The sequence below is a fragment of the Athene noctua genome, chromosome 10 (assembly GCF_965140245.1).
Source record: "Athene noctua chromosome 10, bAthNoc1.hap1.1, whole genome shotgun sequence".
Classification (NCBI taxonomy): Eukaryota; Metazoa; Chordata; class Aves; order Strigiformes; family Strigidae; genus Athene; species Athene noctua.
In genome coordinates, this window is record NC_134046.1 from 14903657 (window position 1) to 14929405 (window position 25749).

Below are 25749 nucleotides of genomic sequence, written 5' to 3' on the forward strand. Positions count from 1 at the left end.
ATCTGTTTCTTAATCTTGTCCTTTTTCGTTTCACATCTGCTGAGTTAAGTTATAAACTTACTTTTCCCTTGTGATTCTCTCTGAATTGGCTCAGGCTTCTGGCAAGCAGCAGCTGATAGTAAATAGCTGTGGAGTCTTAAGACTACTCCTGGTATTCCAGTGCTGGTTTTGCATATGCTACTACTCTTGAATCATGTTTACTGCTCCTGTCTTCAAGTTGTACAAAGTCCTATTTTGGGGGGGTTTCCTGTCTGTAATTTGATTGCAGTGGTTTTATGTAGGATGTGTGGTGTAGTACCAGATGACAGTGCTTCAAACTATGACTCTCCCAAAAGTAGTTGGGACAAATATTACTGCTTAACAAAAAGGGTACCTTTTAAAAAACAAATTCCCTAAAGTTGAATGTCTCTCCTTCTATTATTAACAGTTGCTTATTTGTTTAATTTAAGAACAAACCAGTAATAGACTAGTGTAGCAGTGGCAATAAATAATCTTTTGTCAAAAAGGAGAACTCCCTTGTATCAATAACCTTAATGGAGTTTGTGAAGAACTGTTCTAGAATCTGCAGAGCATGTGCAGATTCTCACCTAGGGCCACATTATAGCACAGAACAGCTAACAGGGATTCAGGGTATGCAGCTTCTGCAGAGATATAGAAGGGAAACAGTTTGACTAGCTTACCCTCTTTTGAGGACTAAAAGCAAATTAATCTGAAGTAAACATTTACTCCTGACTGGAAGATTGAATAGTGATGTGTTCAAACCTTAGTTTAAGGAAGTTTTCTTATAAACGAGTTCTACTGCCCATAATGCTAAGTGCTGCTATCCTGTTTTAATTGAGAGGGGAGGAAAAAGTTTATAGTCAGCATTTCTGTGGTCTTAAAATCAGGGATTACTTCAGTTAATTGTCTAAGCCTAAAAATGATAGTTAAGTAAAGGCACTTTTCTATAGTTAAAGATATCAACAAAGCCATTCAGAGTACATCTTAATATTTTTATTTATCAAAATACATACACTGAGTTCTACAAAAACATGTAACATTTTTTTATACTATGTTTTGGTGGTTTACATTAAATGGACATACTCTTCAAGTAGCATGAAGACCATTCTAAACAGACACACCATCATTAGTTTAATGTATCTTCAATATGAAAAGCATCATGACCCTGTAATCTTATCAAAATTCACATAATTTAAGTATTCCATAAAAAAAGAGAAGATTCATAATTACTTACAGTAGCAAAGTGCTGTGCATTTACATTTTAAGAATTCAGAACATTCATCTGTACCTCTCAAAACGGCAAAAGAAAGTTCTCTTCTTGAGCTATAGCAGGAATCAGGGCACTCTCCAACTCCTTCTGCTTCTGCAGGAGGCCCTGAAACAAACAGAGCACAAAGGTCAATGTTCTGTCCTCTTCATGGAGCTTGAATTAATAAATTGTTACTGTTTCATATGTTAAAACAATTTACTTAAGGCTCAATGCTTTTTAAATATACGACTTTAAGAAAAGCAGTACAACATAATACATTCAGTAGAGAGGGAACGCAAGATTTCCTGTCTTCTGCAAAAGGCTTGAAGTGTGACCGAAGGGGAAGCCAGTCCACTTTCCAGGGCTGACGGTGCAGAGGAAAAAGGACTTTTCCATTGTTTTAAATTTCACTTGCTCACGCCTCTGTGCATTGTCGCTACAGGTGTGGTATTCTAGTGTATTCCTGTATGGAGCTGAACCCAAAACCTTGACAGCAACCAGCTTTTAGTCGTAACATAAATTATACTTTTAAGATAAAGGACAGCATTACCATTTAAACTAGAACAGTGTCATATGTTTTAGGATATGCATATTTACTCTCAAAAGGTAAAAGGTTCCTGCTTTGTTAGTGGCCAACTACTAGACATTGAAGAAAACCTGTAATAAAAGAACTCCTGGAAGTGTATCCTTGTCTATGTGATAAGTGATATACATGACACAGCTATGTCCAGTACATTCATAAATTTAAAGGCTCTTCACTGTAATTAATGGGATTGTACATATTGGTACATCTGGCCCCTTGGTCTCTATCCATTTTAGATGCATCAGAAGTCATTTGGTACCAAGGAAATTTGTTTAACACACAGAAAAAAAGAAAAGTTACAGCAGTATTTTTTCTGCAAAAGCAAAGGGTTCTCTGGGCTGCTGGCAGAGCTCAACATGGAGCCTGCGGTACTCCTGGTGCCACAGAAGGGGAGAGAGGTCCTGCAGAACTGGCTTCAGTTAGCAGAGGCCTGTTGCACTTCTCTTTGCATCCTTCCAAAAGCAGCAGCTGCCTACTTCCAATCACTGGATGAACTGCTTTTTAATTAATCAAAAGTATCTGCTATTAATGGGTCAGGGGCCTTGTTCAGTCCCTTTGTCAATAATTACTTGTATTATAGAGTGGCTTTTGCATTTAGTAGCATTATTACAAAACAAAGTCATGCAAGAAATTACCCTACATCAACCCAGAGCTGAGGTGAGAAACAAGTAACATTGAAAACTGGAACAAAGTCTATCACATGGCTTGCAAAAGTGAAAAAAAAGGGCCTAGACAAAAGTAAAGCGAAATAGCTACAGAGGGCCAAGTAGTGAGGTCTTTTCTTTGCATGTCCTTGGACAGCCTGCTGGGGGCTGGCAGGATCCCTTAGCCACTGCAGGCTACAACCTGCTGGCAAGTGGTTTTACTGCCTTAGTAAAGATAAGATGCTCTGGTATGATGTACTGACTGTAACTGGGGTTTTGTCCTTTTTCTTAAATTTTGGCCCTTCTTTTTCACAAATACTTAATTCACGTTGCTAGATGAATAAACCTAGGCTTATTCCGCTGACTCTTTTAATTTCAGTGAGAAAAATAAGTCTGTTGATAGTTCCTATTACTGCTGTCACCTGAAATACAAGAAACCTGTGTCTCGTAACAAATGTGGTGCCAGCAGCCCCCTCCCTGGGGCAGAGGAAGGCCCACGTCTGCCCTCGATGTGCACTGGTGCCTTCCACGCGTCATCTGGTTCAGCCAGACTGGTACTGAAACAGACCCTTGTAGTTACCTGTCACTCTAGTTGGGTGTGAACTTCAAAGGCTGAAAATGGGCCAAATATGCTGCAAACTTCCCCAGAAAAAAGATGGCTAAAGACTGGCCAAATACATTATGAATACATGTATCTCTCTTCTGAAGCTATCAATCCGATGTATATATGCAGGTATATAAAAATTTAGAACATTATCTTCTGAATAGAAAAGTAAACTCTGTTCTTTGTCTGAATTATATTTCATACAAAGTACCGTGTTACTCTTCCTTTCTCTGTGGAATAACTGATGCAGAACAGGTGTCATCTGAAGCGGTATGCAATACTTCTTAGGTATACCAGATAAAGCTAAGGTCAGTAGTTAACGTCCTAAATGCATTCTGCAGCTGGTAGGATATTTCAGTGGTTTAAGTTAACTGTCTTCCAGAGGCAAGGTCCATCAAAAGACGAACCTTATCATTAGTTTTTAGCCACTGTTACAACCTGAATATACACTATGCATCCAAAATGTCCCTAAGCTCCTGTCTCTTAAGTTTCCCAACACAGATATTATCACCTTAAACCTCCTTTAAATATCCATGGCTCCTGTTGACCACAGCAAGCATAAGGATCAGCTCATGCTTTGAAGCTGGCTTCACTCTTAACCAAAATACCACTGACAAATGAAATGTTTAACAGTTGTAGCTACTTAACAAAAATGTTAATGAGCATTGGGGAAGACCAGATCCAGACAAACCTACCTGGAAGCCATTAGAAACTAGCAACCTTTCAGAGCTCTTGGGTCACAAATTTCCTTAATAACTGGGGGAGAGCCTCAACCCTTTGTTCGCACGAGGAATTTACCTACTACTGAAGCACGAAGTACGCATGGCAGAACTTCTGTCTTTCTAAAGCATAGCAGGTAATAATAGCTTAACTACTGGTGGCTTTGATGTACTTGTCAGATTCTTCCCTTTATTTTGATAATTTATGAGATTTTTCTCTCTTAAGGCAAAGAGCCATTCAAAACCAAGGGAAGATATTGATACATGTTTATCTTTAGTGTTCTTCAAGAATAAAATGCAAATCTCAATGTGGGTTTTTTTTGTCTTGCAGTCCCCTGTCAGGCCATTTGGAAGCATGAATGGAAACCATGTCATTGTCCAGACCTGTGGTTTGAATCTGCTCCAGGCCACACCCTTGCTGACAACAGGTAGAGTATCAAATTCACTCATGTTTTAATAACTAGATGCCTGACAGTATTTTTCCTGGTATTCTGACTCCAGACAGGAAAAAAGGTAACTTCACAGTTACCAGCTACAATCCTGTGCTGCTTTTATCTACTGCAATGTGGAGCCTTAAAAACAGTCTCACCATATTCAATACTAATCATTACCAGTAACTTAGTACGAACAGAACAATGAATACAAACGTACACAGGCTTTTGTTTCAGGAGCTCGTTTGTGTGTAGTATTAAACTAAATTTCATTTTATATTCACTCACTAAAGCTGGCTGATAGACAAATCCTGAATTTAACTTTTACATGTTAATGAATAGGCATCTTGGAAGGTTTTTCTAAGTGTTCACAGTTCAAATTTGCAAATTACAGTATTTTTCCAGGACTGACACACAAGTTCCACCCCACTAACTCTTCTACACCAACTACACTGCTCTGTTATGATTGGCTTACCCATGAAATGCAGAAGTGAAATTAACACGGGTTCTAGTGTTTTGTTAAAATACTATTATTTTTCCCCTTGAAACTGAAACATTCTTACTCTAAGCAACCCTAACTATTCAAACCTGGAGGCTAAATAAAGCAATTCCTCTTAGTTTCAAGTTTTCTCAGGTATTTCACTGTTTCATAGCTGATCTAAGGACTAAGGAGATCACAGTGTGTCTCTAAGGACAGTCCAAAGGTTGAAGTAATGCATGAAAAGCAAAATTAGTAAGAGGGCACAAAAGTAGAGGAAAGGGCACAAAACTTAATCATGTATGATGGAAAAATTAATTAAAAACTGTGTAATAGTTTGCAATGTTCATTTTGACTTTAGTATATATAAACATGCATGTTTACCCAATAACTTTTTGCTTACCTGGCGTAATTTTGACAATCCTTTGAGAATTGCTTGTTGTCTCTCTCTGACTTTAACTACATCAGGATTTAGAAGAGGATCTCTAATGTGATCAGAGCTAAAAATCTGTCGTGGTGCTTGGTAAGAATCTAAAAGTAAATGTATATCAAATCAGTTAACAATACTCTATCAATTCTGCTTTAATTTTTAAGCAGTAGACTTTCACAGCTTGTGAAAATCAGGTGTTGGTTGCTATCAGATTACAATCACTATTTTTAAGTCAAACAACACTTAGATTCCTAAACCCAAATCTATATGTGATAATATCTGAGAAGTGCAGTCATACTTCATTAAAGCTAAACAGATGAAAAAGACATATAAAAGAGGTAAGAAATTTTGCTGCTTTTTTGGGTTTAACTTTTTTTTTTTTTTTTAATAGAGTATCATTTGGTTGCATAGGCTTTCTGTACAGTGCTATGACACACATGGGTTACTGCAAAATTCAGTTAAAACCAATACCAAATTGAATAATTTGCAGCACTTTGAACTAAATCACTGTAACATTTCTTCTACATGAATCAGTTCATAATACATATCAGTACCATTAAACTGTTGATACTGTGGGTCATGTGTTGAAGGTCTAGTCACTGGTGCATCTGGATCAAGATAATATACTTCATTTGTGCGAACATACGGAATAAATTGTGAAGAGGGAGGTCTTCCAGCTTCTGTAACAGGAGTAGGGGAGCTCCTCTGCTGTGTATCTGTCTTGATATTTTTTTCTCTTCCACTATTGTGGTGATGCACCAGGAAATTAGAAGCATGTATCTGTTTTTGTTGTACTTGGTGTAATCTGTTCTTAACTGCTGGAACAGGTGGTGATTCAGATCTGTACAAAACAATTTCAGTTAAGAAAACCCCAAACAATACTTAAGTAACATGATTAATTTTCTCAAACAGTAGAGACAGAGAACCCTCAGATGACTGGACTTCTCATTTATTCTGCTTTTATCCCTGCAGTTTGTCTGGTCTTGTGTATTTTTAATAGTAGACAATTAGATGCATCTACATTATTTTAAAATATTAAAAATCAGGAAGAAGTATGTATATTTCACTATTAATGTATTTATACATTTCGTTACTGCAAAGTATTGACATACCTTTCTTCATTTAAATGATTCTTATGTAATTGTTCTTCCTAGGAGAAAACCAAGAAAGTCAAAAGTGAAATAAAAACATCCATGTTCTTCTATTAAGAGCTTTTAGTTTTCAAGAAAAATTTGTTCTGAAATTCCAAAACGAGTATTTGACCTGGGTTCAGGAGAAAGATATTTATCGAAGACTTGCATTAAAGAGACTTTTAGTCTCTGAACCAAATCAAAGTTGTTACAGGAGGATTTGCTCCAATTGTTATGACAAATACTATGTATGTTTTCCAGTAACCTTGGAAAGTTGCATTTATAAACCTGAAAGGTTCAGCCCAAAATAATGATTATTAAAGGTCATGTTTCTAGATACAGTCAGTAGAAGTTTTCTATTTAAATTAAAACTATTAATGTATCCCATGCTTCTTACGGTATCAGACAATGCTTACTCATCTTAGAAATCTGCTTAAAATTCATTGCTGCATTTCTCAGGAACAAAATTCTTGAACCTTTCGATAATGTAAACATAAAACTTAGATTTACCATTAATCTCAAATAGACCAACAAACTCACTTTAACAAATCGTTAAATATGTGAAGTTACCTATTTTCACATGCTTTTTTTTAAAAAAATACCTACAGCTTCTAAGATATGTGTATGTAGCCACAGCAAAAAAATGGCTAAACAGAACTGAACTGGCTGCCTTTTCTACAGCAGATTTTTTTCTATTAGAAGGTGTGAGAAAGTGAGGTGTTCATGCATATATATGTATATACATACATTCAGAGAGCAAGCAAGTGCGAGAAAGGAGGCATGAATATATTTGATAGTATTTTCTTCAAACTATTTTTTTTCCCAGCCACAAGCTGTACAGATAACTGCTTACTGCAAATAGAGAATGAAAGAAGAAATAAAGAAGGATGCACATCTGTGACAACAGAGTAGATCCTCAGTAATCCATATTCTTTGCAGATACTGAACAGATACTCCTAGACCTCAACCATCACCACAACATAATGACTGGACAAAACAGAGCAGAGATGGCATTCTATCCCACACACTGCTTTCAATCAAGCTCCCTGGTTACATAATGAATCAATGATAATGAATCAATGAAAGAGCTTTTACTATTATTTCGATCTTTCAAAGTGTTGATTCCAAGTCACAAAATCTGAATATATTCTTCTGATCATGATGAACAAAACGGTGCTGTAATACCATTCTTTACACAAAAGATAGGAACAGGAAAATTCTCGATGTGTTACATAACTGAATTCCCATCCAGGCAAAACCATGTGAAAAACACACATCGCTGTTAAAGATCATATAGTTACCTTTCTGACTCTGTGTCCCTTATTCTTCATATTTGTTTCTTCAAGAGGTGAAGGAGACCTGTCTGAATAACCACCCTTTTTGGGGCAGAGATTCCCAGGGGTATTTCTTTCTACCAACTGAAGCAGCTCCATTTGTCGCCTTACTTTGTTTTCTTCCCTTTGTTTCTGTAGCTGTTTAGGGTATCTTTCTGATGCCGGAATGTATCTTTTCCCAGGCTTGTTTATGTTCCAGTCTGGTTTTTTGCTGTACTTTTCTGAAGGTTTAATTTGTCTTTCTTTTCTTGCATATTGTTCATGTAGATCACGGTAAATACCACCAGTCTCTTTTCCTGAAATTTTATGTTTATCTAAATACTGCATTTCCTTCTGGTATTTTTTGCTGGTAGAGGTTTCTTTATATTCTACGGAAATATCAGGTGACCCACAACACACAGTTCTTTCCTCAGCTGACTCAGTATATGCTGAAGTATTAAAGTAATCTAAAAAAAAAATTTGTATTTTAACTCCAAGTCTAAACTATTCAAATTACTTGACTTTATATGTCTATCAATCTACCAATTACTGATTTTATTAAAAAAATAGTTGTTACAGTTTTATGCTGCTTTTTTATTCTTTTTGATGTGCAAGAAGATAGGACCAGGAGAAGCAAACTCGGTAAGGACAGGAAAAAAACCCAAAAGATTGGAGAATGAAATCAAGTCACTGTAAAACAAAATTTATGTAAAATGAAACTAAATTAAATGTAGAATTCTATTTCTGTCATGGTACCCAAACATAAAGAGCAAAACAGACCTGTTTAGCTTTTTGGCATGCTGATAGTTCGGTCACATTCGCAGAGCTACTGGGAATAACCTACTTTCCCAACCCTCATCTTCCAAGGGAAATATTTTGTTCAATTTTTAAATTACTAACAATCCAGCTTCTTTCTTTACTAAGGGGCATACACAGACCCAATTAATTTGTAAACTAACTCTCCAAATTCACAGTAAAATTTCTACCAGCACTGTCAAAACCAAAAAGACTAATTGTTACTTAAGCAAATAGAAATAAAGCTTCTGCTTCACAAGTGACAAGCTAATACACTTCAAAATAAAAAGCGTAAAGTGACTGTAAGTTTCCACTGAATCTGCTCATTCACACCTCATCTAATAATTAATAAATGCAGACTAAGTTTGAGCTGGGTTTTTTAATGGTGTGGTACAAACTCAAGATAAAGACTGGGAAGTATTCCACCTAGATGGACCTGCAGTTCTGTCTGGGTATTTAGCAAGAACTGTAGAAAGCTCTGAATGTAAGCTCTCATTTTCTAATGAATCTAGTTTTCTAATTCCAGAATTATTGACAACGTTTCTGCTAATATTTTCAAGGATGCCTTAGGAACCCAGCCCTGCTTGATACCAAACCACATTACATAAACCTGTGAACATTCACACTGAAGACTACTGCAACTACATATTTAAATGCCTTGATAAATTTAGTCCTACATGGCTTGTTACCATGACTCTAAGTCAAAGCTGTATTTCAGACTGTGTGATTTGACTCTAACCGGTAAGTAACGATTATATAGACATATGATTTATTTAGAAGAACATAGTGATGTATTGCCCATGTCTGTTTAAGTATCTTTTTCTACTTTTATTCCATTCTGAATGACAGTGATCTGGGTCAGTTTCACAAATATGCTGTTCTACTGTCTTTCTTGAGGTACATCAGAGTAACTAAATTTAAGGTCTGCATACCTGTCTGTACAGCAGTGTCTTTCCGAGGAGAAGTCTGATGATCATTATGACTCTTGATGTCATCAGAAAAATTATGACTTTCATGTGAAATGCCAGTATTACAATTTTCAAATTCTGTATCACCTAAGAAGTAGTATGTAAAATTGTTCAATTTATAATGCATGTTCCATTTAAACCATGTTATCAAGTTATAAGACTGTTGTGGTTTAGAACTCAAAGCAAGATGGAGAACTACAGTTCAGATCCTGATATTCTACCACTGGAAATCCAATTAACGGCACATAGGTCTGACTATTCCCTGTGCGTTCCTGATAATATATTTATGTTTCTTCATTTATACAATATTGTATTTGAAGCTTACCAAAATACAATATTCTCCATATTAGTTAACACTGATATTTAAATGTCTGGAGCTACCAAAGAAACAATTTCTGACCCAAGTGCAGACAGGGGAAAAAAAAAAACAAACCAAAAGCCACAAACAATTTGCACGCAAACATTGAAGGAGTTTAAGCAATCTCAATAGAAAAAGACTTGTACTTGCCACCACCAAGATTCTTCTGAAGTTTTGAAATGTCATGTCCCTTTTGAGCCAAGTCTCGAATGCGCTGTTCTTGTTTTAATCTCTGTGCTAATTCTTGAGCTTTCTGCATTGTCTGATAGAGCTCATTTGTTTTGAGAGTCACAAATTCCTTTACAAAAAAAACCAACCAACCAACCAGTAAATATACATGATTATTTACTTTGAGAATAAAGCTGATCAGATTATTAATCATCAAGGTTTACATATAGTCTTATTTGGTGTAAAGCTTTTTTTTAAAAAAAAAACAAAACCAAAACTAATTGAGTAGATTAAATACGTAACATGTAACTTTTATAAAGACAAATTCAGAACCTCTGCTGTGCTAACAAAAGGTGTTCAAGCCTAGCATTAAAGATCCTCAAAGTTATATGGATATTTATCCCCTTTCTGACACTTTAATCTTTTCCTAAATGCCCTGATTTCAGCCATTAATGACCTCCTATGTCATGTGGCTTAATGAAATAAAAGAATCCTAAATAAAAATAATTAAAAACCCCACCTTCTTCCTATTTCCACTGAAGGGGGGCAGTCCAAGCCTCCCTAACAAAGGCAGAATGTCCCTGAATATAAGGGTTACAGTTTCCAGACTCAGCAGTTTCAAGGTGCAGGAGACTGGGTGAAGGAAAATCTCCTTTACAAACTGCTATTACCATCTCATCCTGCTTCCTAATGCATTTGCAGGTGGAAAGAACAACAACTGCTAGCATAACTCATTTTGAAGGAGCTGGCCTATTGCAGAGAAAGGTGACTTTCCCAATTTTCACAAGTTTGTTCTAGTATCTACAGGTGGATGCTATATGTTTCCATCCAGAATATGCAGAGAAATCAGGGACCCATATTTCTGCAGGTTTTAGAGAAGGGTGTGGTTTTGAAATCACCCTATCTTATGACATAATGGAATTCTGCTACACTTCTAAATATGAATGCAAACAGCAATAGCTGCTACTGAGCCAAAAGGAAGCATAAAACATCATACAAGGCTTTTAACCTTCTACAGAGGTAAGAATGTATACAAATGCAGAATTTATACTTACCAAAGGTCAAAATGTACTTTTGGTTTAACTTTTATAAGAAAGGAGTATGTAAAGCTCAGCAATAGTTACAGAGGAGAAAGCTCTGAAACATGAATGACTTTTAAATTACTTTTCCAGAATATATTCTGAAATCTTTAATCCAGAGTGAAAGCACATCCAGTCAGATAAACTTCATGGTACTGAAGCATTGTAAAAGCATCAAGTTACCAGCAACAGTAACTAGATCCCATAATGTGAGGTATTTTTTTCATTAAAAATCTGAAATTAAAAATGCATGCTTCTGCAGTATTTAAAACTACTGTTCCATTTTTGCCAGTTCTTATTCCTCTTCCTGAAAAGGCCCCTGCCTTACATTTGTATGGTGTTATAAGTTTATTAACTGAGGAAATAGATTTTGGTTTCAAATGTCTAAAATTCAGATACAGATTTCATTTCAAAATAGTAAAGTTACACAATTTTGAAGGTGAAGAACAAGAACCATTTTCTTCAAAATAGTATTATTTCAAACTAAAGAAATTGCAAAAACTCACCTCCTTTTGTTTTTGTTTCAGCATATCTTCTTCAAACTGTTTCTGCAGATGTTCTTTTTCTCGTGCTAGGCGCTGTTCTTCCTCTTGTTCTTCCCATTTTCTCTGCTCTTCCTCCAGCTGTTTCTTCTTCCGTTTTTCTTCCACCTGAGCCATTATTGCTTTCTAGCAGAATCAGAAAAAAAGGAAAATGAAAAGATCTAAGATTAAGGTATTATAAGCTATTTATTCATATACTTCCGTATACATGTATAGTAATTGCGTTTGGACAATTTATTTCAAACATTTTTATTTTAATTTCTCACATGAGAGGTAGCTGCCTTTCTTTTTTTGGAGGGGTGGGGTGGAAGAATCACCAGTCCAGTAAAGCAGTTTGAAATACTCAAACAAAAGTAGCTTTTTAATGCTTTCAAAAATGCTTTTATTTTTCTTGTAAAGAAACTGGTGGTCTGATTTTTACCTTACGTACTGTAAGGCAGAATTTTGATCTAGCAAAATCACAGTACAGGCTCATTACATTTATACTAAGACTTTACACTGTGCTAGAGACATCATCATGCAGATTTACATTCAGTTAGAATGCCACAGAAGTAATGTAAATAATAGTATAAAGTAGATAAAAAAATTGAAGATTCATGGTGTGAGTATCTGTAAATACCAGTCCTCCTGATGACAGTGGGGACTGAAGAAAAATGCACACAAACCTACTGGAGCTCTAAAGTCTGCATTCTACATTTTTTGAGGCAAGAATTCAGTTACAGAAATGCAATAACCACTGTACAAATATTAAAAAAAACCCTGCAGAGTCTAGCTGAATTAAATACTATTAAATAGCTGTAAATATGTAATCTGAAGTATAAAAGCCAAGTGCCTCACAAGATTCTGGTATTAAATCTCATGCTTTATTCAGGAGACAACACTACTTTTCATCCCTGCTTCTCACTGAAATAGCATTAGACTTTAGAACAAAAGTCTACCTGATGTTCTAACTGTTTCTGCCGCCGCCTGTCTCTCTCTTCAATCTGTGCAGGGTCCAGGAGAGCTGTCATTGAACGGAGGAAACTATGAACAAAGAAACATGTAAGTTTTTAATCATTAAAAATAATCCTAAAGCCTTCCTTAATTACAATCAGTTAGATTTCAAGTAATACTTTTATACTGAGGTTATCCCATTGTATTAATTTACAATTAAATTCATTTTACTAAGGAATAAAGTAAGGTTATCTACAGTAAATTTTATTAATGAACAATGGAAGCACTTGTGTCTTTCAAAACTGAAACAACCAGTATTTCTGAAAAAGGCAAAAGCCAAGGAATAAGATCCAAAGATCAGATTTAAAGACTTGTATTCAATTTTTTTTTAAATTTCTAAGGAAGCATCAGGAAGGTACTGGCTGGGAAGATGAATGTCTTTCCAAAGTTCACTCACCTGACTTTCTGACTGTGTTCCAAAGCACTGTTTTTAGCAGCTTTTTCTGCATTTCCCACCTTTAAGGGCATGAGGTTGCCTAAAGCTGCAGGTGAAAAAGGGTGAATAAAAGCAGTCAGCTCCTTAGGGTCAGGTGACAGGCAAAGACTTTCAGGCTGCTTTTTGTACATTCCATTTAAGGGGTGCTGTGCATTAGCATTAAGGTGGTTCTTTAAAGAATCAAAATGCATTGCCCATCTGTCATGCTCTTCAGCCTAAATAAATATGAAGCAACAAAAAATGGAAATATGATCAACTACACTGTTTTTATAAAGTATCATTAACAAAACAGACAATACACAGTTTGTACAACTGGAACATTTGCAAAGCTCTGTTATGGAGCTACAATCAAGACAGTAGTTCCTTCCCTAAATGTGAATACAGAAGCTTCTTTGTTGCTTAAAATGCAAGTCAGATCATGTTTACTGCTGATCCATATACTTGATCAGCAAAAATATATTGCTACTATATTTGCCAAAAAAAAAAATTAGGAAGTAAAAAATTTTGAACAATAAAAATGTAAGTTAACATGGATTCAGGCTTTTTGGTACTGCTTTTTTGATTTATATTACTATTCCATTCCATAATTCTTCTAATAGTACTGGGAACTACTTGATTGAGGAGTCAGTATCCTGTCCACTCTGCCATGTTCTCCTCCTGTTGTGTACATATTCTCTCTCTAGTAACATGAAGTGGCATCTTTTACACTGTCCTACATTTACCCCCTCCATTTTAATTCTGGATGGCAGCAGATTTAATGTGCTTTGGGCAGATATTAACCTCTAACCTCCTATTTTCAGTAGACAGCCCTATTATAAAATAAGCCTTCTTTCAAAAACTCTTCGTCCCACAGAAGACATCGCTGTTATCCTAGCAAAGTACCTAAAGCTTTTGTAGAGGTGATATACTGGGTTTAAGTCTCTTTTCCATACCACCCAGGCTTATCTTTGTGGCTCAGGGCTACCAATTAGAACAATCAAATATATCACTAATAAAAGATTTTTACCTAAGGTGTGTTTGTTTCTGCTATAGGTACTGAGAAGGTTTTCTGACTAAAAGAACAACTGTTTCCCTGGAGGGACTGGTGAATGGCTCCCTCAAAATTTGTATTCTGCAGGAAAAAACCTAACCTAATCAAATCTAATAAACTTTGCAGGAGTCCTTTCCTTAAATAAAAGGCCCTTGTGTCAGAAAAGTTTCACACCTATTTTAAAAGAAGCAAGAAAATCACAGTCCAAATAATAAGAATCCAAATTATTCTTCCTTCTGTTCCCTGAGTTTGTTCCTTTGAATACTCTGTTTTGTAGAAGCAGATCAGAGTAGTTGGAAAATCTACTTTATTTTTATGCACGTTTGTGGTACAATATGCAGAAGGGTTGAGTATAACACAAGACCTGGAAAAAAAAAAGATACTGAAGAAAATGAGATCAAGTGAGTGTTAACTTCCTTTCAAAAAGAGGCTAGAAGTGACTGCAACCATCCTCCCACAGCACACCTAGCAAATTAAAAAACAAGGCAGCTAATGAAGGAACCTTTCACGGCTGTGTTCCCTTCACAGTTACAAAGCTCAGCTGACAGAGGAAATCTGATCCCTTCAGCAACTCAGGAAATTAAAAGACTTGTGTTGTGTGGGGGTAGGTAAACAACCTTGGTAACAAGGGTTTTTTTGGAGGGTTTGTAGGGAAGCTCTCTTCTAGTATTACAAACTATGGCATTAAAATGAAGAATTTCTGTTCAGGAATTGTTAATTGCAATAAATGCTTCAGCTGAGAGTAAAAACCGTAGCCTTTTAATCCAGAAGGCCATGGACTATGAACATTCACAACAATCAAGTTTTGGCAACCAAGATTCTTGTTCATTAGTAATACAGAACATCTCATGATGTGACTGCATCTCATGCATGGTGAAAGATATGATCCTGGGGTTAAAAGCTGTGGACAGTAATTTGGAAATGTCAATTCCAGCAATAGTACAGTCTCACTGCATATTTCTTCACTTCAAAAGACAAAGAGTCTTTGAAAGAGTGTATCAGTATTCGGCTGTATAGGAATGCAGAGTATTCCACTGACCTTAAAACTACTAATAGTAGAAATATTAACATGTAAAGGAAAGTCAGCTTCTACATGAAGAACCTCCAGGGGTAAAAGATATATTGACCAAACTGGCCAGCAGTGACAGTATTAAAAGTCTCTTCAGGTATTCCACCTGCACAGCAAATATATTGGCCAGTGTCCTTCTAGATCCACCATAAGAGACCTACATTCAACAGCCTGGAAAAACCAAAGGGTAGAAAAGGTAAGGCTATTTTCTTCAATACTCTTTGGAGAAGTGTTTAAAAAAGTTTTGTAAGAGTGTATGTGTTTTAAAATAGTATTTCTAGAACAGGATTTGAACACCACTGTGACACAGTGTATTTGTCTATAACTTTCCTTCTCTTTTCTCATCTCCTTCTGTAGTCTACTGAAAATTTCTTTTTACAAAGTGTCTCTACAACACCTTCCAAACCTTAGTGCTTTCGCACAATGGTGGGAAAGGGAAAAAAAAGTATAGTAATATCACCATCTTCATCTCTGCAGCAAGCACTCTAACACATCACACCAGAAACATGGTAGTCTGTTCTCTCCACTGAAATACTGGAACAGCTACTGACTGAATGTTCAATTAGACCATCCTATGGACTTAAGGTGAAAACCTAGACATGCTGCAGGTAATTACATCTTTGGTGCTACTTCATTAGGTCTATGATTTCATCTTTTATTTTTTAGAACACAAATGTACAGAAGAACTTCTCTTTTTCCAAAAAGTCCCTCCAAACCACAAATACCTTTGATAAATTAAGTTTTTCTTCTATTTTTCGTAGCTTAGCTTCTTCCCTCTGTTTGTCCAATTCCTCAAGCCACTTCTTCTGTTGCTCATGCTTCAAAGCACTAACAGGTCGCTCCTGTGGCACAGCTTCCTGAAATAAGAGAAGTGCTAGTCTCTTCCTTGTACAAAAAATTCAGCACCTTGTCAAGCCACGTAATAAAGACTTGGCTGAAAACTTTGCCTTCGGTTGCTACGCATAACTAGGCTGTTCTCTTGCAGAAAAAATATGAATGTAAGTTTGTAACTAGCGAGAGTCTGACTCTTCCATAAAAATGCTTCAGTTGTTAGGAAGATGCCAAATAAGCCAGTTTTGAATATTATTCTAACTTGAACCATCAGTCTCTCACTCCAAAAACTCTTTTACATGTATCATGAATAAAAATCCCTTCCTTCAGTCTGTGTTCCAGGTAGACTGAGCACCATGATCTAATTCATAGTCTCAAGTAAACTCTAGATACCATCTTCCTTCTTGTGTTTCTGCTTCTTAATGGACATCTATATTATTAAGCAAACTCCAGGGACACCTAGAACTTTCAGTGCTATCTGACAAAAAGCACTCTTCAATCAGTGCCTACTAGCAATAGCTCAAAAACTACTTGAACCTGCCATCAATATATTTTTTAGTTTTCTATTCCTGATAGGTTCCCACTTCTCTATTTCTTTAATGCATACTTAAAAGCTAATTAACACTTCATCTCACACCTCTAGTACTGCTCCACATCAGCCTTGAAAATGCTCAGTCTTCAAAGCATCAATATTTTGATAAACATTAATTCAAACACAATTCTTTAGATAGGGCAAAAAGGTCTACTGAATTATTCTGGTTTAAAAGAACTACTGAAGATATACACCTGTTGTCAAGAAATAAAAAAAACTGCATGCAATTTAAAAAATCTTACCCCAAAAGCAAATGCTGTGCAACTGACAGCTGGTAAGTCAGAAGAACTAAAATCAGAAGACTGTCCAGCTGGAACACTTGAAATATTCAGGGGAACTTTATTAGCCCCTGTGGTTAAAGCAGTTGTACAGACACAGTTTTTCTCAGTGGTAATAATTGAGTCAGCTGGGAACACTGTCTGCAAATAAAGTGACTGCTTTAAAACTTGATTTATTTAGCTCACCGGTTTTGTTTGCATTAAATAAATAGCCTTTAACATATAATAAGTAAATTATACTTGTAGAAGCTGCTATTTATTAGAACTTCAGCAAAAAATTGTAACTGACCATCACATTCCAGTATTCCTTAATTATGCAGATTGAAACAAATTCTTATGGGGCAGAGTGGTAACTTTTCTAGGAATTCTGAATGCCACAATTTGCTTTTGCTGTAATAACTGATAGCATGTACCACCCTAACTTCTGTTTAACAGCAATCAATTTCACTGAAGAAGTCTCATCTGAGCATATTTATGTGCACAGCATTTTCAGAGTGACAGCTCTTTTTAACAGGCAGGTTAGAATAAAAGTCAAATTGCTATGCTCATTATTATGTAAGCCATCAAATATATGTGAGAGCTTATGAACACTGTAAGCGATTATATAAACAGGAATTACATTTAAGACTATTCCTCAAAACAGAACCAGAAAAGATTTATACCTTTTAGTTAGGAATCAGCATGGAAGGACAGGAATGGGTTGCTCATGCTACAACAATCTTAATTTGTGAAGCTACAAATTGGAGCAATAGCTAAGTATGAAAAAGAGTTGCAGCAATTCATGCCATGGAAGACCTTAAAGTAACCACTGAGACTGGATTCGTACAGAAGCAGAATCTTGTATGAATTAAAAGAGGAACTGTTCTGGTACAGTGCTGTGGAAACTGCATGCTCTTTTGTGTTTATTTATAGCCTTACCTTATCTGGGTCAGGTGTTTCCACCTTCTCTTTATGGGTTTTATTATTGCCAGCTTTTGCCCAGAAATAACCCACCTCTCCCTTCAAAGTTTCTTTCAGTTTCTTCTTCAATGCTACCTGTTCATCTTCGAAAGAACAAACTCTAGTAAGAGTTCCTAATATAGACATGTAGCAGATTTAAAAAAAAAAAAAAAAAAAGTAATGCATGTCTACCCTGTAATTTTGATTGTAAAATGGACAAGAGAAAGTCACCATTGTCTGACCAGTCTAAACATGACTTTGCTCTTAAGAGGACAGTGGCTGAATCTCTGCCCAGCGATGTGGAGGTAACTGAGGAATCTCTCTGAGAAGACTACAAAACACTGAAGGCTTAACAATGTCCAGGTATAGAGGGAAATGAACAATAAATGATCTTAATTTTATGGACTACTATAATATTATTTAAACCAATGGAGCTACGCATGGAAGCTCCAGACAATACAGAATCAAACCCTAAAAGTTGAAAACAAAACACAGCGCTCCTGCATGTGAATCATAAAAGGCTTAATTAGTCAGAATTTACTATGCGTTAAACATTTTTATTTTTCTACAGAGATTCCCCTTGGTCAGTGATGGGACAGGACTGCAAACTGTTTCAAGATCAAATTGCAATTTGATATATTCAGTCATACTTGTAGATTAGGGTGACACTTTTCCCATTTAAAAACAAATGAAATTATTAATTATAATGGCTATCAACTATGAACAGAATGTGACAAAATTGGTGGCAAGTAACTCCTAAAATATGAAGCAAAACTAATATATTTGGTTAAGAAGCATTTTTGTGAGAATTTATAGACAACGCTTGCATAAAATTTTGAAATTCAAGAATCTTAATCTGTCTTGCAGACTATCAAAACTATATACTTTCCAATTTGTAGCAACTGCAGTAAGTAAATTTTAAAGAGCATAAGGAACACAAAGTTTGGCATCCTGAGTGTAATAAATTGATCAAAAATATATTCTGTATCTCATAAGTACCTAATTCCTTCTTCCACTGGTTTTTTCTAAATTCTAATAAGGCTTTCTCCCCTTCTCTTTCACCCAAGGTACTAAACATGTCAGCAGGTTTCCACGAATCCTTTCTAGAGAAAAGGAAGGGGAAAAAAATAATTTTACCTAAAAAGCTAATCTATTAATTTTAAAGGTAGCTTTTTAATTAGTACTTACAAAGATTTTTACTGTGATTAAGAACTAAAAATTTTATTGGAGATACAATTTTTGTAGACAGTAACACACATCTACGTACATAACTTTCTGTTCTGGCTGCAGATATGCTTCTTGTTTCCTGCTTGAATCAGAGTTAGCTTCATCTGGAACAGATGAAACTTCACAAGTTTTTTGGAGCAGTGCGATAATGTTTTCCTCTGATGCCTCATTAGTAGCTGTGGTAGAATATAAATATATAAAAATATATAAATGTATGTATGACCACTAAATTTTCTTCAGCATGAGTAAATACTTTGGGAACAGCAGAAAAGTGCAAAATCACCACTATTTAACAAAAATGCTTTCAGCCCTGATTGTATAGTTAAGACACATAAGTTACAACTTCACAGGATATTTTTAGAATGGTAGACTTAACATAAACACTTATTCTTAGCTAACAGCTCAGACTTTGGGACTCTACTTAATTGCAATGTGTTTAATTCTTGGTGGCAAAGAGTTGACCACCTTCATAGGTCCACAAACAGGAGTAAGAATATAATATAGGAAGATACACAATAGTTCTTTTGCTTCTTAAGTAAATTGAAATAAAAACTCCTCAACAGTAGTATTACAGTTAGGCAAAAAGATACATGTACAACTTTGGGACAGAGGAAAATGGCACTACTGCTCCTGGGACACATAGCAGGACTTGGAACTCTTCACAAAACCAGAAAGGCCTGTATCTTTGAGGTACTGGGTAGGGTGTTGGTTTTTATTTCCAAACTTCTAATGGTTACAGTACAGTGTGATTCTACTATGTTTTTTCCTCAGTGTAAAATGGTTAATTTTTTTGCATTAAATATTGGCAGAATTGCTTGCTATTTTTCTCTTCAAACTACTGGAATGCTATCAATCAATCCTTAGTTTTTACTGTTAAAATTATCAAATGCTTGGTTTCAAACAGTAACAGGCAATTTCACATCTATAATAGCAAACAGTATTTTGTCTGAGAGCATTAAACCTGAGTAACACCTCTGCAGCCTGCAAATAAACTTATGAACTTGAAGTTAAGCTTTCACATTTTGCTCTGTTTTCATGAAACGAACTTACTCAGCTATCAGTATCTTACCCATTTTCTCTTGCTTTTCATTATGAGTCTCAGAGATGCTTCTAGTTCCTTCTTTTACAGTCATCAAAATCTGTTGAAGCTGTTCTTGTGTTAAACACACCAAACTTCTCAGGTCTTCAGCTGATACACATGGGGTTTGTGGTTTCTCTTTACTTTTTTTAACACCATCAGGATTCTCCGAATCAGGGTATCTGTTTGTGCTATCTCTTTGAAAAATCAAAGAGTGATCTTTAGCTGCAGCTTCATGTGAGGAGTGTTTAGTAACTTGCAGTTTTTCACCTTTTGTCATTGATAAGCTTGATTCACTCCTTGGTTTTGTTAAGTTTTCCTGCTTGATACAAGCAATTTGTGTTGACCTCAGAACATGCCCCGTATGCCTTATTCTCAATGCCTGTTTAGGTGCTCTGGCTTTATTGCCCATCTGTTAAAGCGGTAAGATTTCACCATGCATTAAATAAGGAAATAAAATTGCACAGGTAACAAACGAAAACAAGATTGAAGCAACAAGTAAAGTAAATGTAATTTTCCTTCTCTGTTATTATACATCAATAGAAACTAACTGAGTATAAACTAATGAAGTATCTTCATGAGTACTAGGAAATACGTAGGAAGAGAATACAGCACCAAAATTTGAATTTAAAAATGACAGCATGAAAAATAACTTTATGTGGCATAACATTTAAAAGAATTAATAAACATTAATTCTGCTTCTCTTTGGTGTTTATTAAGCCTGGCTTCAAACAGGTATATGTTTTCACCATACAGCCAGTATTATTTCAGTCTTGATTTTTCCATTCTGTAATAAAGTTTTATCCCTTTCAAGGTCCTTGATGCACGCTTGTAATCATCTCCTATGTATTGAGACCTTTTTCTGCTTTCTCTCCTTCCTCAACCCACTACATTCTAGCTTACTCAATACAACTAAATCGGAATTTAAGCATGCTTCAGATCCCTATTTTACCAGATTCTTTAAGGTCTCTTAAAGTTCTGATTTAGGCGATTCCCCATGCTGCTGTAACTTCCTGGCAAACTAAACTAAAGTAACTTGCAAAGGTAAAAGTCATAGAACTTTTAATTCATCCTTTTAACAGCTATTATGAACCTGATCTCAGGTTGGAAGGGACCCATAAGCACAGATTTATCTTGCATAAATATTACTGATTACAAGTATTTAGTTCAAATGTGTTCTCAAATTTCAGTGTTAACAAATTAACTAGTTAATTTGTGTGCTCTAACCAAAAAAGTCCTTTTTCCACTTACCTTCATTGCAGGCTTTGATTTATCTTTTGGGAAACAAACACAAACATATGAGAGAAGTATTTAATACCAACTTCCTCCTGAAAAACAATCTTGAGAAATTAGTAGTTACATTCATCTAATTTTATAAGATGGGGGAAAGAACCTTCCCTGTAACATCTGCCCCAACTAACACGCTTGAAAAGTATGCTGCAACAAAAATTAAAGATATATTCCTGTAACTATTTCCAGTTTTATATAGATCTAAGAAAATTATTGTGCCAGTCTGATCCTCCCTTGCTATTAATTGTTTCTCAGAGAGCCCTGTGATAATGACTTTTTCGTAATTATTATGATTTTTCAGTTTGCTTTCTGTGTCACATCCTTCAGGATAGTCCCTGCATCCAATCCCATTATACTACATGATGTTACCTGTCTCCATCACTGACAGCCTAAAGAAACAATACTTGTACAATCACACCATCCATTATTGCTCCCTTTACCTATGCCCTGAAATACTCTTAACCCAAATCCTAGAGGATGCACAGAGGTCTAGTGGTCTCAAAATTAAGTACAATGTTTAATACACTTATTAATAAATAATATTACCATATTGATTAATAGAGGCGATGTGGTACTCAGCACAAGAAATCCTGCACATATGGGTAATGGAAAAGGTGAAGAAAATAGTAGGGATATTTTAGGGGAACATATCTGTTGAAAACAAGGCTTTTTCAGCTGTACTATGCAATTATTGCCCTGGCAGTGGCTGTTGCACATTCTGCACTGTACCTTTTTTTTTTTACATACCAATTAAAGACACTATAGAATGTTAATTGTTCTTAAAAGTCTGAAAAACCATATTAATAATTTCCAACCTAGATGAACACTTTAAAACTCAGGAGCATGCTGAATTGTTGTCCTGCAGAGACTGGCATTAAATCCTGAACCATCTGGCTTGTATTAGAAATAGTGCGACCAGCAGAAGTAGGGAGGTGACAGTCCCCCTGTACTCTGCACTGGGAGGCCACACCTTGGAGTACTGTGTCCAGTTTTGGGCACCTCAATATGAGAGAGATCTTGAGGTGCTGGGGCAAGTGCAGAGGAGAGCAACGAAGCTGCTGAAGGGCCTGGAGAATAAATCCTGTGAGGAGCAAATCCTGAGCCTGTTCAGTTTGAGGAAGAGAAGGCTGAGGGGAGACCTCATCACTCTCTACAGCTGCCTCAAAGGACATTGTAGAGAGGTTGGTGCTGGTCTCTTCTCACAGGGGATTAGTGACAGAACAAGAGGGAATGGCTTTAAACTCCAACAGGGGATGTTCAGACTGGACAGTAGGAAAAAATTTTTCACAGAAAGAGTGGTCAGACAGTGGAATAGGCTGCCCAGGGATGGGGTGGAGTCACCATCCCTGGATGTGTTTAAGGGTCGTTTAGATGAGATGTTGGGGGATAGGGTGTAGGGGAGAACTTCATAGAGTAGGGCTGATGGTTGGACTTGGTGATCCCAAGGTCTTTTCCAACATGAATGATTCTAAGATCTTGATAATGTTTCACTAGTAAAGGTGTCTGCAGCTGTGTTTATCACTAAGTTCTCAGGCATTCAACCCTCATCTGAGTAGGTGATAGTCACTTCTTGACTTCTTTCTGGCTACTCAGAAATTAAAGTGGAATTCTATGTGCTATGTAAACCCAACTTCTCTGTGGAAGGGAGAAAGAAACATAGATATAGTCTTTGCCATCACAGTGGGGAGATACATAATGTGGAACTCCAAAGTGCTGCTGATGGGTTATTTGGGGTTTTTTCCTGTGTAAGAGAGATACAACTATCTTGCACAGCAGCATAAGCTACTGCATAATAATCCTACTTCAGCTCCTATGACAGTGAGCTGTGTTTGACAGTGCAGAGAACTGAAATCCACAAGTAATACAATTTGATACCATTTTTGACACAATTCAAATCAAGGAAGAGCTGTTTCTATCAGTTGTACAAATATGTTAATTCCTGGACAAGACTACTTGTTCAAGGCTGGTTCAAAGTCTAAGGTCCTGCTTTATCTTACAGCACTCTGGAATGTACACTGGTCCTATCCAGCCAGTGATGCTAACTATGGTTGTAAGAAGTGAAAGCTGTAGCACTGCTGTTTCAGAAGTGTTGCAACGTCTTCTTTCTAGTAGACTGGTATTTCTTACTCACTCAGAACACCCCATAATACCTCATTAGACAGCTGTCTGGAAAATGAAGAAACTTAAAATAGTATTTAGAGGGCATTAAATGGAGAATTTCTGTATCCTGCTATGTAGAACAGTTAGGTAAAGTGGACTTGTGCTTGCATAGAAACATGTTTGACAAATCACAAAACCAGAATTTATTAATGCTTAAATTATGAACATACACCGGAAAAGTCTTATCTCAGATGGCAGTAATGAGATCTGGCCTAAACAAACTGCTTATTGAAAATTATAAACATCAACTGCCAAATACTAAAGCTGCTTTAAAGTCAGAAATGTGTCTGTAATGATGTAATTCTAGGTAAATTAAGCAGCTTTACTAGGCCTCTTTTTTCCTTGTAAGTAAGTTTCTGTAAAGTTACAGAAGTCATAAAGTTATGCCAGTTGATATATAATAGTACTTAACCTTTTTTTAATGAACGGAGAGACAAGCTGTAAAGAGTCAAGACTAGTTGCCAGCTGTTCACCAGTGGACAGGCTATTTAGAAGTTCATTATCAGTCTACAGTTCAGTATCAAGCTGGTGAACAAGAGGAATAGCAATGCACAAATATTCTTCCTAGTATAAAAAATATTTCAGTAAAGCTGTGCTTCCTGTTGCTTAGATCCTAGGTTTAACTTCAAGAAGCTTTAAAGATTACTTGAGATAAATGATTTAAAAAATACCAGAAGCAGCTAAAATTAGCCTAGGCTTTCCATCCAGCACTTCAGTTTCAAGCTTCAGTCCATCACTGCAAAATGAGAGAGAGAAGGGGAGGAATCTGAAATATTACATAATCTGATAATGTTAAGATTTTTACATTAATAACAAGGACAGTTGTACTTAATTATAACACTGCACATACTGTAGGTCCAGATGGTCTTTCATACCGTAAGCTTTCTACATTTGTGAGAAGTTACTTAATAGGAAGAAATCAACAGGTGTTGAAGAGGGCGTATTTTTATTACTGACACTGGAGCATTTGGATTTGCATGTTACAAAGTAAATCCTCATGCTGAAGGTGCCACTCTGTTGCTATACATAGCAATACGCCTGCCTCGAGAATTTAATAATCCAACAATAAACTGCATGCTACAAAGAACGCTGAACAAGTCTCCCTGAATGCCAACACTGATCACAAAGAGGGGCTGTATTCTCAAAACAGTCTAATTATTCTCCTGCAAAACAGTCCACATTTTAAAGTGGAACAAACGTTATTACTTGGGTTTAAAAAAAAAGAAGAAAAATGTTGGCAGTGTTTAGGTGCACGAGTGTAACTATCCAAACGCTTTTCTTTCTTCCATGCATTGAGAAAATCTAATAAGATTAAGGTTCAAAATAACGCTTATCTTCGAGCTCATTAAAAAAATAAAAAAATTAAGACATCTAAAGCTCGCACGCAACTTCCTAATTAACACGACAGCAACTGAAGTGCCTGAAGCTGTAACTCTAGACGTCCAAACGGCATACGGCAGCTAAGCCGAGCCCAGCGCCTATTCTTCGTAGCCGCTTTGTGTCGGCGGGAGCCGGCGGGCCGGGACGCAACGGGCGGCCGACGGGTTCGGGCTGTGGCGCGCTGGGACTTCCCGGACCTGAGGGAAGGCGACCGGCTGTGGCCCAACGCCGTACGCCCCGCTCGCCCTAAGGGATGGCGCAGGCCGGCCCCTCGCCCCGCTGCAACACGGCGTTTCGAGTGTCTCATCCCCCTAAGCCGCTTTCCAGCCCCTGCCCGAGGCCCTCCCCACAGAAGCGTCTCCTAACCCCTGGGCTTTGCCACGCAGGGCGCTCCCGCTCCCAGCAGCGAGGCACTAAGCGCCTTTACCGCTGGCGGGCCGCGGGAGCCCCCTCAGAGCCGCGGCACTGGCTGGGGGTGCCGAGGCCGCCAGGCAGGCTCCCGGGCCCTGCCTCCCCGGACAGGGCCGCGGCCCGGCCGGCGCCCGCTGCCAGCCCAGCGAGCCCTTCGCCCCCCGCGCCTTACCCCAGGTTCATGGCTCTGCCCGGCTGCGGACGAGGCAGCGGAGACTGAAAGGCCTCGGGGCGCACAGCCCGCGGACCCGCCGTGTGCTGCCGTTGCCGGCCGGGCGCAAGGAGCCGGGAGGCGATAGGCTCCCCGCGGAGCGGCGGCTCCGCCAATGGGCGCCTCGCACACTGCGGGGTCGGCCGCAGCGAGGCCTTGTGGGGGATGGAGTCCCATGCCCGGGAGATGTCGCCCAAATCCCGCCGCTGCTGCCAGCGGCCCCGCCGAGGGTGCAGAGCAATTGCAGAGGGATTATCCCCGGAGCGCAGGCGGCTGCGGAGGGGTGGGGAGAGGGACGGACGGGCGGGGGGAGAGAAGATGGGAGCGCTGGAG

At 37.4% G+C, this 25749-nt stretch overlaps 1 protein-coding gene across 2 annotated transcripts; it reads right to left on the bottom strand.

Moving 5' to 3' along the window:
- Positions 1 to 989: 989 nt before the first annotated feature.
- On the bottom strand, positions 990 to 25473 carry CCDC66 (coiled-coil domain containing 66). 2 transcript variants are annotated; one of them, XM_074913808.1, is made up of 19 exons: positions 25378 to 25473; positions 24086 to 24150; positions 21216 to 21238; positions 19956 to 20376; positions 18927 to 19062; positions 18659 to 18762; positions 17639 to 17763; positions 16685 to 16861; positions 15745 to 15876; positions 12882 to 13135; positions 12430 to 12514; positions 11456 to 11617; positions 9853 to 10000; positions 9309 to 9431; positions 7570 to 8048; positions 6251 to 6288; positions 5693 to 5979; positions 5112 to 5239; positions 990 to 1375 (listed from the first exon to the last, which is right to left on the bottom strand). In XM_074913808.1, exons 1-19 carry the CDS (start codon positions 25386 to 25388, stop codon positions 1292 to 1294), a joined length of 2982 nt encoding a protein of 993 aa, XP_074769909.1. In that variant the 5' UTR covers positions 25389 to 25473; the 3' UTR covers positions 990 to 1291. The 2 variants fall into 2 exon arrangements, with proteins under 2 accessions (XP_074769909.1, XP_074769910.1); XM_074913809.1 differs by lacking the exon at positions 16685 to 16861.
- Positions 25474 to 25749: the final 276 nt, after the last annotated feature.